This window comes from Rhizophagus irregularis, chromosome 16 (assembly GCF_026210795.1).
Source record: "Rhizophagus irregularis chromosome 16, complete sequence".
Taxonomy (NCBI): Eukaryota; Fungi; Glomeromycota; class Glomeromycetes; order Glomerales; family Glomeraceae; genus Rhizophagus; species Rhizophagus irregularis.
This window is the reverse complement of record NC_089444.1, coordinates 2,929,793-2,944,882: the sequence shown is the minus strand read 5'-3', so window position 1 is coordinate 2,944,882 and position 15,090 is coordinate 2,929,793. Positions and strand designations below refer to the sequence as shown.

The 15,090-nt window shown below is 25.9% G+C and overlaps 2 protein-coding genes across 2 annotated transcripts; one reads left to right on the top strand and one right to left on the bottom strand.

The window, feature by feature from the left end:
- The first annotated feature begins 4,525 nt into the window (after window positions 1–4,525).
- Window positions 4,526–6,753, top strand: OCT59_008369 (uncharacterized protein). Its single transcript, XM_025319078.2, has 11 exons — window positions 4,526–4,661; window positions 4,749–4,770; window positions 4,851–4,904; window positions 4,990–5,089; window positions 5,173–5,213; window positions 5,303–5,407; window positions 5,487–5,565; window positions 5,657–5,836; window positions 5,914–5,954; window positions 6,031–6,204; window positions 6,278–6,753. The coding sequence occupies exons 1-11, from the start codon at window positions 4,569–4,571 to the stop codon at window positions 6,634–6,636; spliced, it is 1,248 nt and encodes a 415-aa protein (XP_025174611.1). The 5' UTR covers window positions 4,526–4,568; the 3' UTR covers window positions 6,637–6,753.
- Window positions 6,754–10,712: 3,959 nt separating this feature from the next.
- Window positions 10,713–13,847, bottom strand: OCT59_008368 (uncharacterized protein; the record flags this gene model as incomplete). Its single annotated transcript, XM_066142404.1, has 8 exons — window positions 10,713–10,959; window positions 11,241–11,260; window positions 11,418–11,549; window positions 11,643–12,032; window positions 12,107–12,499; window positions 12,572–12,958; window positions 13,034–13,429; window positions 13,512–13,847. The coding sequence occupies 8 exons, from the start codon at window positions 13,845–13,847 to the stop codon at window positions 10,713–10,715; spliced, it is 2,301 nt and encodes a 766-aa protein (XP_065999289.1).
- Window positions 13,848–15,090: the final 1,243 nt, after the last annotated feature.

The window sequence follows — 15,090 nt, the reverse complement described above, 5'->3', positions numbered from 1 at the left end:
ACCGGCGTTATACAGGCCGGAATTATTGCCGATCAGTTGTAAATCAAATCCGGATAAGAATCCGGATAAGAATCCTGATAAAATTCGGGTCTTTTATTTTGTGTAACCCGGATGACGGTTTTCATCCGGATCGAAGCACTAACCTTATCCTTATATTATTCTTTACTTTTACATCCAAACTTGGATAATTTCTCCTGAATATATTTATTTCATTCATTTTATATACAGTATAAACATTAATTAACTCTCATTTTTTGCAGTGAAACCACAATGATAACTCTTATTGATAGTAATTAATATTTTACTTAAAAGTTAGTGAAGAGCCAAAATCTTCAAAACCCATTATACAGTATATCCTGTATTTATACATTTTGAAGTTACACTAAACTATCCAAATCCTATAATTCCTCCAATTCCATATCTTCTAATTCCCAATTTCTTATACAATATTCTACGTATTCTACTAATAAACTACAAATACTACTTCATTTGAATAAAAGAGTCATTATGATTATAATCAATCAAATATTTTTTATTAATTCACAAAGATCATATCTAGTCATATGCATGTGAAAGATATAGCTTCCATCATTTTCAATTGAAATAGTGGAAAATAAACTGCAAAGGTTGGATGATTACGTTATATTTTGAATAATTATGGGACTATCAGTCTTGTACAATAATAATTTGCGGTTTAAAACGATCTTTATAGGTTTTTTTTTTCATATATTTTTTTTGATGTAATGCTTGGTGTGTGTTATGTTCGCTAGAAAAATTCCTAACGATTGCACACCTTCCCCTCATCACGCATTCTCTTCTCCTTTCACATATTCTTTCTTTATTTCCTTTGATTTTTTTTCTGTGTGAATTTTCTGATGGCGGCGAAGATTACTAACAACTGAGAAATGACGACCACATCCCTCAATTGGACATTTAAAGGGTTTTTCTCCAGTGTGACTATACATGTGTGTCTGCAAAGAACTTGGTCTAGTGAACATTTTTTGACAAATATTACACTTGTACCTTTGAGTTGAGGAAACGGTCTTCAAACTGAAGGTGGTCATCATGGCTTGAAGCGTTGGGACAGTTGAAGGCCTTTGTTGTCCTGGTGATGACTTTGGAGTGTTCACATTTGAGTTAGGTGGCAATCCCAAGTTATTACCATTGGAATACCTTCCCATCGAGATAGGATAATCTTGTGGCGTTGGTGGCAATTCCGGCGGAAAGCCGGTCCTGTGATGCTGCATTCCATTTCGATCATAACCTACAGATTCTGTAATAGTTACATTTTCGGGAGTAAGGTAGGCCGTAGTGGTGAGTGCTGCAGATGCGGGATATGAAGCTGAAGCATATGTTGTAGGAGTGGAAGGATATGCTTCGTGGCTTCCATGACCTCCACTAATAGTAACCGGTTTGGTATCATGTAATTCACTTGAGAAGGATGGGGGAGAAGAAGTTGTAACTTGAGAATTTTCTGTCATTATTTCGTACTAAGTTAGTCAAATCGTAAGGGTCTTAAGATACGACAACTAAGTGAAGTATTTATAATTAGTAAGTCAAGAAAAGGAAAAAATGAATGTATTTTATATATAATTTTCAGATTTCTTTCTTTTATCTTTGATAGCTATTTATTAATTACTTATTAAAAAACAGGTTTCTTATTATGATGTCTGATCATTTTATTATTATTATTATTTTTAAGGCTGATCATTTATTAAAAAAATTTTTTTTTTCTTCTTGCGTGTTTTTTTTAATAAAGTTAATCAATTAATAATAAAATCAATTCGGGAAAAAAACTCTATTATTCCCAACACCCCATAATACTAAATATTTCCTAATAATCATAATATATAAAATTATACATGTAAATTTGATTATCTATTTATAATGAATAAATCACATTGACTACATATTACAAGCCACAATTACATTATTATTAGCCAAGCAATAATTTGATTTTGTCATTTGTCAGTCTGACCAATTATTACTCTAATTTTAACTGTATTAACAGTTGCATCAAATTCAGTCAAATTCAGTCATATGTTATTTGAATTTACTCATCTGACATCACTTTACTGCGCACGATGTTGATTAGTGATGGTGACGCATATTTTCTAGCATAATGAGATATACTTCTCTCAGAATATTCTAAAACGAAGATAATAAGGACATCATATCATATTTTCGTAAAAATACACGAATCTGCTATATTAAACAAACTATATAAGAAAATGTGAAGGTCATCGGATTTTTGCGTTACGGCAAAATTATAATACAAATTAGTAAATTAAAGATTTACCCATATTCATTAGTTAAATTGACTAAGCTAGGAAGGGTAAATGCAGAAGGTAGTGACACTATTTCTTAAAATATAAGTTTTTTTTTTAATTAATTATAATTTTTATTATTTATAAGCTGTAACCTGTTGCGTTAAAGCAAAGATTAATGACCTATACACATATAAGTTATTGAAAAACATATATATATATACTGTATATATAAAAAAAAAATTATACCGAAAAATATTAAAAATTCAGTTTTTTTTAAAAATTATTAAAATATCAACTGATCAATTTTAAAATTGTTTTTTAAACATTTGAAATAATCTTTAAAAAGATCCAATATCTTGAATCGTATTTCTTCTATATAAATTGTATAAATTCACGAGTATATAAATTTACGAGTAATATTGCATAATAATGTAATGTTATTGTTGCATAACGACGTAAATTAATAATATGTACGCTCCAAATGATTATAGTTTAGATAGTTTATATCCGGATTAGAGATGCAAAAGGTTAACTTTATTGTATTGTATAGTTTAACCATCATAAAGGAATTATTTTTATCCCCTATGTACAACGTTAAATAAAGAGAAAAGAAAAAATAAGTTCTTTTTTATTCGGCCGCTTCCGTATACTAATAACGTGCATGTGAATTTTTTAAAGAGCGTAGAATTTGGATCCATTATCTGTAAAATTGTGACTAAAATTTATTTCGACTTAGAATATAGCAATAGACTCACTATATTATATATTTATTTATTTATTTATTAAATATCAAGGCATCTTGATTTTCTTTTTATCTTCCTTCTTTACTTGGCTCTCTCTTATCTTTTTCGTTATATTGTTTGCAATTTCATATTTTAATCCATCCTATATCTCTTCTAATCGAACTATCTGTATAAAATATCAAAACACTTTCATTTGTTATTTATCACCTTCATATAATTCTTTCCTATATTTTCTCAAATCTTTCATTTATTCTTAATATTTCATTTCTATCCTCTTTATCAAATATAACGTCCAGTTTATCCCATTATTCGTAATCAATACTCTAGTTCTTATTGTTTACTTTTAAATATTGATTAATTCTCTACTTATTTGAACTTACATCATTTCTCTTTAATTCTCTATAACATACTACTTCTTTGTTACTTCTTCCTGCTTCTCTGGTTATCTGTTGCCATGTTTTTAACTTATTTTCTTTGTGTTATGTATAGTATATGATATCTACTGATTTCAAACTCTTGATATTTTTGTTAAGAATTTTTGCGCTCAACATTTCATTTATCGTAATATACCCACCTTTGACTACACTCGGATAACCATTCGGTGAATATTTGAATTCTAAGTTCGTTACTGCAACATCACGATCATTAACTCAGTGAATTTCCCGTTAAACCATTTAATTAAACAACTCTTTGTGCCACTTATGGCTTATTTTTTTTGAAAAAATTATCTATTGTATAAATATACTGTATTGTTACACTGGATAAGTCGCAACATTTTTTTTAGTTTTTATTGTAAAAAATATTTTTGCTCAAGTTTAAAACCAGTGCTACTTATTATTTTTCTTAATAATACCCTAAAACCTGTAGCAATTTTTTAATTCTTTCATTTGATATAATTTTTAAAAATTATTTGTTAAATGAAAAAAAATAAATGAGAATAAAACAATCTGATACTTCTAATCATGTTGCGAAATATAATAGTGATAAATCGGTGTAACTGATTGAAATCTTTGAGAATATGATCATTTGAAATTTGATGTAAACTGACTACATTTAATGAAACTTTTTAAAAGTGTTAATTAAAAGTTATAAAAATATAAATATTTCTTTGAAATAATGAATTTGATCGAACCAATCATGCTCGATCATTATTCGGACCAAGTTAAAAATTTTTCATGTTTAAAAGAAAGACTGTTTGGTACGTTTAACAATTAATGAGTTTCTTTTTGTTAAATAATCTTAAGAATTCACTATAGCTTATTGATTAATCACATGTTAAATTACATGTGACATTAAACGTGATCGATACACGTGTTTTCACAATTGGTTTTTTTTGGTCACTGTGTATTTATCATCTTGGTAGTACAAATTTTCCAATCGTTAGACAAAATCTTACTATATTAGGATAATACATCCATGTGTATGATATCATTAATTTACCCAATAAGGAAATTCTAGATCCACAGATTTCTTTTTTTTAAATAAACAAAAAAAAATTTTTTTTTTTTCTTACCGAATAATTTATTTTTTAATTAATTGATCAACTAATTTAATTATGTCAGAAATCAACCTAACAAACGAATATGCAAACACTGCAATAAAAGCTATCGATGATAAATCAGAAGATTTGAGATCCATCAGTTTAAAGGTATATTAAAGCACATTCATTATATCATGATATTTATTTATTTAGTAATCGGTTTTAAAAAATATATTTTTATTAATATTAATTTAGATTCATGAAAACCCGGAATTAGGTTCAAATACAATAAATAATTTTTGATACATTTTTATCCTATAAAAAACTTTTTTATAATTATAGAATATATTTATTTAGCTTTTAAAGAAACATTTGCTCATAATTTGTTAGTAGAATATCTCAAAGATCAAGGTAAAATTTTTAGTTAGGGTAAAAATATTAAATTACATTATTTTTAAAAAATATTTATTTAATATTATTAATCATTTCAAATTAGGATTTAAGGTAACTCCTAGTGCATACGGCCTTGAAACAGCATTTGTAGCAGAATTTACGTCTAAAGGTGGTGAAGGAAGGGTTATTTCGTTTAATTCCGAGTAAGTATAATATTAGCAATTTATTTGTTTATCTTTATCAAACAAATCATTATTTAACAAATCATAATTTTTCATTGCAATAGATATGATGCACTTCCAGAAATTGGCCACGCTTGCGGTCACAGTATGTTGTATTTCTCAATCATGTATATGACCAATCATTTATATTGTTATATTCTAATAAATTGTTCTTGTTGAATAATATGTTTTTAGATCTGATCGCAATTGGTGGAGTTGCTGCCGCAATAGCAATAAAGGCCGTATTTGAAAAACATGAAATTCCCGGAAAAGTAAAATTATTTGGTACTCCTGCTGAAGGTTAATATCTTGAATATGAAAATATCTATTAGTTAATTTGTTATTGTCATTATTATTATTTACAACTTTTCAATTTCAGAAAATGGTGGTGGAAAAATTATTTTGATCAAAGCAGGTGCTTATAATGATGTAGAAATTTCTTTAATGATTCATCCTAGGTAAAGTTATATAAATAAGGTTAATTTTGCTTTCTTAAAAGAAAAAAAAAAAGATTCCTAATTAAAATGTATGCATTTATATTTTATAAAGTCCTTATGAAGGAAGTTTTTTCAGTCATTTTGCTAATGAGTCTTATAACATTGAATATTTTGGAAGAAACGCACATGCTGCTGGTATACCATGGGAAGGAATTAACGCATTAGATGCAATGATTTTGGCATTTAATAATATTGGATTATTAAGACAACAAATCAAGCCCACAGAAACTAGGTAAATTATTGTGTTATAAATTTATTAAGTGTAATAATTCTTTTTTTCTTTTTTTTAATTCTAAATTACTTTTTTAGAATTCATGGAATTATAAATAATGGTGGAAAAGCGCCAAATGGTATTTCAAATATTATATTTATTATTATATTAAATTATATAAACTATTTTGATTAATCAGTTGTATCATGTTTTAGTTATTCCTGATTATACATCTGCGAGTTTCACTATTCGTGGGAAAACACTTGAAGTTCTAAATGCTCTGAAACCACGTGTTTATGGATGTTTTGAAGCAGCCGGTGAAGCAACTGGATGTACGGAGGCAAATGGGACCAAAGACGTTAAAATTTTCCGGAAAAGAAGGGTTTTTGGTTGGTTTATTTTTATTGATAGGTTAATTTAATGTAAAATATATATTTAATAATTTTATGATTTTCTTTTAAGATGTGAAAGCAAACGTTACTTTGGGTGAAAGATATGAGGAATATCTTAGGAAATTTGGTAAAGAAATTATACCGAAATCAGAACAAGATGGAGTATTCCTAGGTTCAACTGATCAGGGAAATGTGACTTATGTAGTTCCTAGTATCCATGCTTTATATGATATAAAACCTCCTAAAGGAAGTGGAAATCATACGATTGGTTTCACTGATGCTACTAAAACTGAGTTTGCTCATAATGCTACATTATTTGCATCAAAAGGAATTGCATTAACTGCTTTAGATTTTTTAATTGATGATGAATTTGCTAAAGAAGTTAAAGATACTTTTGATGGTGGATTTCATTGGGTAGATTCAATGTAATATTTTTTCATGTAATTTATTTTACTGTATAAATATTATTCCATATTATAATTATTATTCGTAAAATTTAAATTTTTAATAAATTGAATGTTAAAATAACATGAAGTAATAATAATTTATGAAACCAACTTGGTGATGTGTTTAAAATTAGTTTATTGGTTGATACAATTGTTTGATTCTAATAATCTCAAGTTGAAAAAATAGCCCTATTAGTTTATAATATAAAGTAGGATAAAGGTAATAATAATAAGTAAATAAATATAAAATACTTGTTGAGTTAATTTGAATTATCATCTGGGTAGTGTTCACATCGGTGGTTGATCTATTAGGTACTACCGGATGTATTTAGTGTATACTAGGGATGTATCCAGTCCAGGGAACAGGGCAACTATCCATTATCTTGGTCAGTACAGTGCTTCGTATGTACAGTACATGTTATACCAATATTTGGCATATCATGCTAATTATATAATGATTTGAATTTATAACATATAAAAATTACACATAAATTTGTTAAATACATGGTTCAACTTGATTGTTTGTTTAATATACCACCCCTCTCTATTTTTTTAAAAAATCTAAATTTTGATAAAATATATAACAACGTATATAGAATTTTTCAAAGATTTCCAAAGGTTTATTACTATATTTATTTCATTTAGTTTGTTTTAATGAAACCCCTCTTCCCCCTCATCAAACTTTTCAGAAATCTGGATATTAAACAAATAATTAAATTGAAACAGCGTTAGTTATATTAATTTGATATTAAAATCTAAATCTAATATTATACTTAATAATGATTTGATGTGGCACTTTATACCACATCAACAAATATAAGCTACTTGAATGTTTAAAATGATAATATTCTAAAAGAATGCGTTTTAACATAAAAATAGTTTAAAAAGAATTCTTTAAAAATTTTTATTATTTTTATTGTGCTCATTAAATATTCTTATAAAATATTGATCACTACCATTTCAGTAAAACATCAATTTGGCGAAATGGCTTTGACAGAGTCCTTTAGCAAAATGTCCATTAGCAAAAGAGCTATATTTGAGGCGAGATAGGTTTTATTAGTGAAATGAACTTCAGCAAAAATTCTAGATACTTCATTTAACTTAATATAACTCACTATTATATTTTGCATACTGTAACATATGACTTTTCCTAGGATATCTAATATATATGCACTGGAAGAGAAATAAGTATACTTATATAAAGGAGGAAGTTTAGTTAATTTTTGACTGGTTTTCATTATTGACACAGATATTGGTTGAAGCAGCAATATTATTTTTTTTTGTTATACTTATTTTTTATTATTTATCAAATCTATATAACTAAAAAAAATTTGGTGATAGTGTGATACTTAAAGTCATGAATAATTTATTGGCAATTGGTTTTACTATTCAATTTCTTTTTTAATCAACTCATTATTTAGAAAAAGTAATAATATTCCTTTTCACAATTTTCATAAGTATAACGTCCATAAATAAAAATTCATTCCACTAAACACCAAAAAAATATTTATCTTCATTATTTTATTTATTAATAATTAATTTGAACAAACATTTTTTTTTATCAATTACTTATAACATTATCATAATTTTATATCTAAAAGATTACTTTTTCCGGAAAAGTAGTTTATTTTTAAAATAATGAAAAACAAAAGATTTTAATTAGTTTCCTCTTAAACTTTATTCCCAATTTAATACTATGAATCGTACGATCACATTATTTCATGATGTATCAACCGTATCACATGTGCTATTTTGATGATCATTTATAAAAAATTATTTTATAGTTTTAAGACCTTGGAATATATCTGGAAAAAGTAATAAAATATAAAATGAGAGAATAAATAATTAAAAATAGAACTAAAGCATGGATTAGTATGACAAAAATATATTGGCATGTCCAAAACCTTACCATCTGCCTAAATTAGACCACACCAATTTAATAGTTTGTTTGACGTCCTAACTTTATATAAAAATTGAGGGGGGGAGGGGGTCAAATTAAGTAAACATTTAAAAACAAACATATAAATTAATTGAGTAATTTAAATTTATTTAATTTTTTTTTATCCAACTTCTAGTAACTTTAATCCTTCCTTGTGTTGGCCAATTGTAACCTTTACTTTCACAAGTTTGGAAAATGGATACAGTTCACCCTCACTATAGTGAATTTTTATATAGTAAATAATTTACTATTGTAAAGAAAAGCTCAGGTACGAATTTTCTATATAAATAATAATTCTTAATAAAGTTCACCTTCGCTATAGTGAATCCTTACTATAGTGAATCTTAACCTTCAGCCCATGAGCTTCACTATAGCAAGGGTGAACTGTATATAGTAGTAAGCTATCATTTGGCTCTAATAACTCATTTTTTCCCGAAAATAAAAACAATAATTTCTGTTTTTAAACAATGACATGAATAATATACAGCTTCAATTAGACTACTACAATAGATTTTTTGTCTAACATATACTTTTTCGTAAAGATTTTGTCCACAAACATAAATTACATTATCTATTAAAATTTCTAAACTGGTTTTTTCCTTTTTTTTTCGTCACTCAATGCATTTTTATTAAAAATACATCTTGGTTTATTACAGATAGTGCAATTAATAAGTTTACATATATTACTATTATTAATTGTATTACTAGGAGAGAAATATTTTCTTTGGTAGATCCAGATGCATTAGGAAGAAATTCTTTTAAATATTGTACAGATCAGTAATATTATTATAAGTCACGTGATATAATATATGTTTGTTTATTTTTAAAAATTTTTCAAAAACGATTTGGTCGATAATTTAGGCCAATGGTAAGGTTTGGGAATGGTCAAGTTTTGTCAACAACAGCCACACAGAAATAATCATAAATTATATTACAATTGTTTTGACATTTTTGATGTTAATTTAAATTAGTTAAATATTTTATTACTACAGTTATATGTCCATTTTTATAAATGTACAAGTTGTACTACAACGAAAGCATTCAAAAAAGAAAAAAATATTATTTTTGTCATTTTATTATATAAACCAATTGTAAAATAAAAAAAATGCTATACATTTTTCACTAAAATAATTCATAAATATTTTGTTCATAACTCTATTTTATTTATATATATAATATTTTATGTAATATATATATTGATTATAAACATTAATTCTGGTGTGAATCAACAAGCGACTGCTAGTTTATTACTGTTTTAGTGCATTTATATAAATACATGGATACCTGACACTGTGACACACATCACTTATTATTAAATAAACATTAGGACATAATTAACAATTAAATTTCCAGTTGTAATAAATTTTTTATTATTAAGTAAATTTTGTTTACTATATTAAAAAAAAAACTCTTCATTCAAACAAAATATAATTTTACATAAATCAAATAGTATAAAATTTTCATAATATGTATAATTTATTGTGATAAAATAGTATCGGATGACCTAACTAGAAAGGATAGGCTAAAAAACCCTATTAATTAAAATTGTATACAGGATGTTATTATCCATGCATGGTATAAATCGGTTATTTCTGATCTTATTATCACTATAACTGCATATTAGGGAAGCTTTAACGTAGTTTTTATCAGCAGGACACGCAAAAATACAACACACCCAAATATCACAATTGTACAGTTCATTTTTAATACAAGAATTTATTGATAGTTAATTTGAGTTAATCCCTAACTTATACAAACCTAACCTAGCACACTTTAACTCAAGAAAAATCCAAGTAAAAATAATTTATTCAGCCCATTTTATAACGTATTTAAATAATATTGTGAAGTTTCAGTGTTATTTATATAAAATAAAATATAAGAAAAATAATATAACAAAATAATAAATAAAATAAATAATAAATATAATATCATATATATCATATATATATTATATATATTACAGTATATGATATGATATGATATAATAAATATAACGTAAATTAGATCTACATAAATTTGATTACTTCGTTTGCTAATCGATTTTTACCGCGCCATGATCTACGTTAACATATTTCATTGCAAATTTCCTACAAGTAATTATATGCCTCTTAAAAATTAAGTTATATTGCACAATCCAGACATTCGGAATTTAGATCTTTTGTTAAAGGATTAAGTAATCGAGATATATAAATAGCCTGTGGATGATGTGGATGAGTAGTTTCTTCAATAGACAAAAGAATTGCTTTTCTAAATACTTCTGCTTCTTCAAATTGTATTTTAATTTCATCATTGTCTGCATCATTTTCTGCATTATAAATAGATGTAAGTAATAGTGAGATGAATTCCTCCACTTCAGTAACATTTGGTCTATTGTTTAAGTTTGAATCCCAACATTTTTTCATTAATTTAATATAACATTCTGGTGCTTCTGGTTCTTTTATTTCAGGTATATTTCCATTACAAATATCAAATGCTAAAAACTTATCATGTGCATAATCGGCAAAAGGTTGTCTTCCAGTTGCTACAAAATACATAATCATACCAAAGCTATAAATATCTGCTGCTTGAGTATAAGGCTTTCCTCTTAATACTTCAGGAGCTATATAAGGCATAACTCCATAAATATTTGTTTTATCTGCATTACTAACCTCTTTGCATAATCCCATATCTGAAATATAAACAACGGAAGAATCATTACTGAATAATATATTTCCTGTATGAAAATCACCATGAACTTTTTGTTTTTGATGAATTTCTTTAAGGCCATTAATAATATTTAATAATGTAAATAATTTATTTTTCCAATCAAAATATTCAAAATATACATTTATCCAATTATTAAAACTTCCAACATTTGCATATTTAAGAACCATAATATAATCTTTTGTATCAGGATTTTGGGATATTCCATGTATATTAAGAATATTACTTCCTTTAGCTATTGAATATTCTTTAACCTATTAAAAACATGTAAATATGTAAATAGTTATTATTTTTTTAGATTAAGTTTATAAGTTCTATTTTCAATTATTCTTTAAAAAATGTCATACCTCATTTAAAAATTCATTGGTGATATTTTGTGAATTATGCAAACATTTTAATGCGATTACTCTATTTGGATCCCTTTTATATATTTTGTTATTTACATCATATTCTAATGGACCAACTTTCCATTCTGCTGAATATACCGTAGAAAAACCACCATAGCCTATTTCTTTAATATTTTTAAACTGATTAAATGGTATCCACTCAACTACTACGTCATTATAATTATTTATTTTTAACTTCATTTCTTGAATAAAATTATCAACTTTTTCATTTCTACTTGTCCAGATAAAATTTTTTTGAACCAAAATATAATCTTTTGTGTCAGGATTTTGAGATATTCCATATATTTTAAGTATCTCTAAGTCAAATGTTTTTGTTAAACATTTTTTAACCTAAACATAATAATAAAGATAAGTATATTTTTCAGAATAATGCTATAATAATCTGAATTTGTTGAAATTTATACCTCGCTTACTAATGATTCGGGATTTTGCGAGTTATGCAAACATTTTAAAGCAACTTCTTTATTTGGATCTCTTATATATTCTTCATGCCGAATATTCCAATATAATGGACCATTTTTCCATATTGCTGAATTTACTGTTATAGAACTATTTTTGTCTGTCTCTTTAATTTCATTAAACTGACTGTATGGTATCCATTCGAATGCCACATCATGATGGTCTTTAATTTCTAATTGCATTTCTTGAATGAAAACATCAATTTTTTCATTTCCACTTATCCAATTTGTAAGGGTTATGGAATTATTTTGAACTAAAATACAATCTTTCGTATCTGTACATTGAGATATTCCGTATAATATGTGAAATGATTCATTTTTTGTTGAATATTTTTTAGCCTAAATATAATATAAACAATATATAAATATACTATGCCATAAAGTATTCAAATACTTGTAAAAATTTTATACCTCGTTTATTATAAATTCAACAGAATTTTGTGAGTTATGCAATAATTTTAAGACAACTTCTTTATTTGAATCTCTTGTATAATCTCCAACATAACGCAATGGACCATCTTTCCATATTGCTGAATACACCGTCATAAAACTATTTTTGCCTATTTTATTAATTTCATTAAACTGACTATATGGTATCCATTCAAATACTACATCATTTTGCTTATTGATTTTTAATTGCCTTTCTTGAATGAAGTCATCTATTTGTTCATTTCCACTGGTCCAATTTGTGAGGTTTATAGAATTATTTTGGACTAAAATATAATCATCTGTATCTGGACTTTGAGATATCCCATATAACATAAGAAATGATTCATTTTTTGTTGAATATCTTTTGACCTAAACATAAACAACTGAAGAGATAAGTATACTATGCTAAAAAAAAGTATTAGTAATTATTGTAAAAATTTGTACCTCATTTATTACAAATTCGATAGGATTTTGTAAATTATGCAAAATTTTTAAACCAACTTCTTTATTTGAATCTCTTGTATAATCATCTTCCCAATTATTGTAATGTAATGGACCATTTTTCCATATTGCTGAATATACTGTCATAAAATTATTTTTGCCTGTTTCTTTAATTTCATTAAACTGACTGTATGGTATCCATTCAAATATTATATCATGATGATCTTCAATTTCTAATTGCATTTCTTGAATAAAATGATCAATTTTTTCATTTCCGCTTATCCAATTTGTGAGGTTTATAGAGTTGTTTTGGACTAAAATATAATCTTTTGTATACGGATTTTGAGATATTCCATACAATATAAGAAATGATTCATTTTTTGTTGAATATTTTTTAACCTAAACATAAACAAGAGATAAGTACATATACTATACTAAAAAAGAAGTATTAATAATAGTTGCTGAAATTTGTATTTTGTACCTCATTTATTACAAATTCGACAGGATTTTGTAAGTTATGTAAAATTTTTAAAGCAACTACCTTATTTGAATTACTCATATATTCATCTCCCCAATTATTGTAATGTAATGGATCATTTTTCCATATTGCTGAATATATTGTCATAAAATTATTTTTACCAGTTTCTTTAATTTCATTAAATTGACTGTATGGTATCCATTCGAATATTGTATTTTCAACTTTTAATTGCATTTCTTGAATGAAATCATCAATTCTTTCATTTCCGCTGGTCCAATTTATAAATTCATTTTTTAAATATCTAGAATGTTTTGAGCATTCAATATCTTGAGAAGACATTATTTCGAAAGCTCAAAAAATTTTTTTGAATTATAAAATTTGTTTATGTAGTGATCACATTTCATGCGTAACAATCATAAAAATGTAATATGACGTTATGGGTTCAACAAAATATTATTATGTATAAGATCGTAGGTTTCACAACGGTCGGCATTGGTCAGTCATTGGTCGGTCACAATAATATCAACAATAATAATCAAAAAATTTGTTTAGTAATCTTATTTAACAATAAATTGTAACTTAAATTACAATTTGTAATAAATTACTTAAAAATGATCGGTCAAACGGTCAGTCAGAAATCTTTGCCGATCGATATCGATACCGGTTAATGGTATATACCTTTTGTTAGACTGCATATATCACACACGCAATTTTCTAGAATGGATACCCTTTATGAATTAAGCAGTTATTGTAGTTTATAAACAAATGCACTATTTATTTCTATCATTATTAAACCCATTTGTTATTTTAGAAACCTAGAGTAGTGTTAATAAATCGAGTCATGCAATATTAAAGTTAATAGGTTAAATTTAAGCTATCTTTTATTTAATTGAGTACATTCAATATGTTATTTGCTTTTTAAGTTATTTTTTTTTTATTAATCATTAATAAACCGTTTGTCATTTCTAGTTCTTTAAAAAAATAAAACAAATAGCTGATAGCAATCCCGTATAAACTATGACATAATTAATTTCGTTGTACGCGGTACACCAATGTTTGGCGTTTTCTTTTTTGCCCCATTATTATTGTAAATTTGTAATCATATCAGTAAATGGTTAAGACCGGATTTTGGTTTCACAATTTTTGGTTTCACAATTTTATATGTAATAAAATTACGTGGCGCAGAAATTTCAACGAAACATATGGCCCGTAAGCACAAAAAGTATATACAAAAGTTATTATCTGAATATACAAAAGTTATTATTTGAATATACAAAAGTGATTATTTGAATATACAAAAATGTATATTCAAATAACAACTTTTGTATATTCACATGTATTAAAGTGGTCATTTGAATATACAAAATTCAATATGCTACCAATTTGGCCAAATCTAGAATTAAAAAAAAAAAATTACTGCTTAATTTGGAAATCTACTATATATTCAAATGATAACTTTTGTACATTTAAATGATAACCATTTTTGTATATTCAAATGATAACTTTTGTATATACTTTTTGTGCTTACGGCAGGCCATAAAAACATTTCATTTTATAGAAATACCATACATTTTTTATTAGA

Coding starts and splice junctions, on each gene's coding strand:
- OCT59_008369 (XM_025319078.2), top strand. CDS start 4,569: ATGTCAGAAATCAACCTAACAAACGAATATGCAAACACTGCAATAAAA. Junction 4,905..4,989: donor AGAATATCTCAAAGATCAAG/GTAAAATTTTTA, acceptor ATTTCAAATTAG/GATTTAAGGTAACTCCTAGT. Junction 5,955..6,030: donor TGGTGGAAAAGCGCCAAATG/GTATTTCAAATA, acceptor ATCATGTTTTAG/TTATTCCTGATTATACATCT.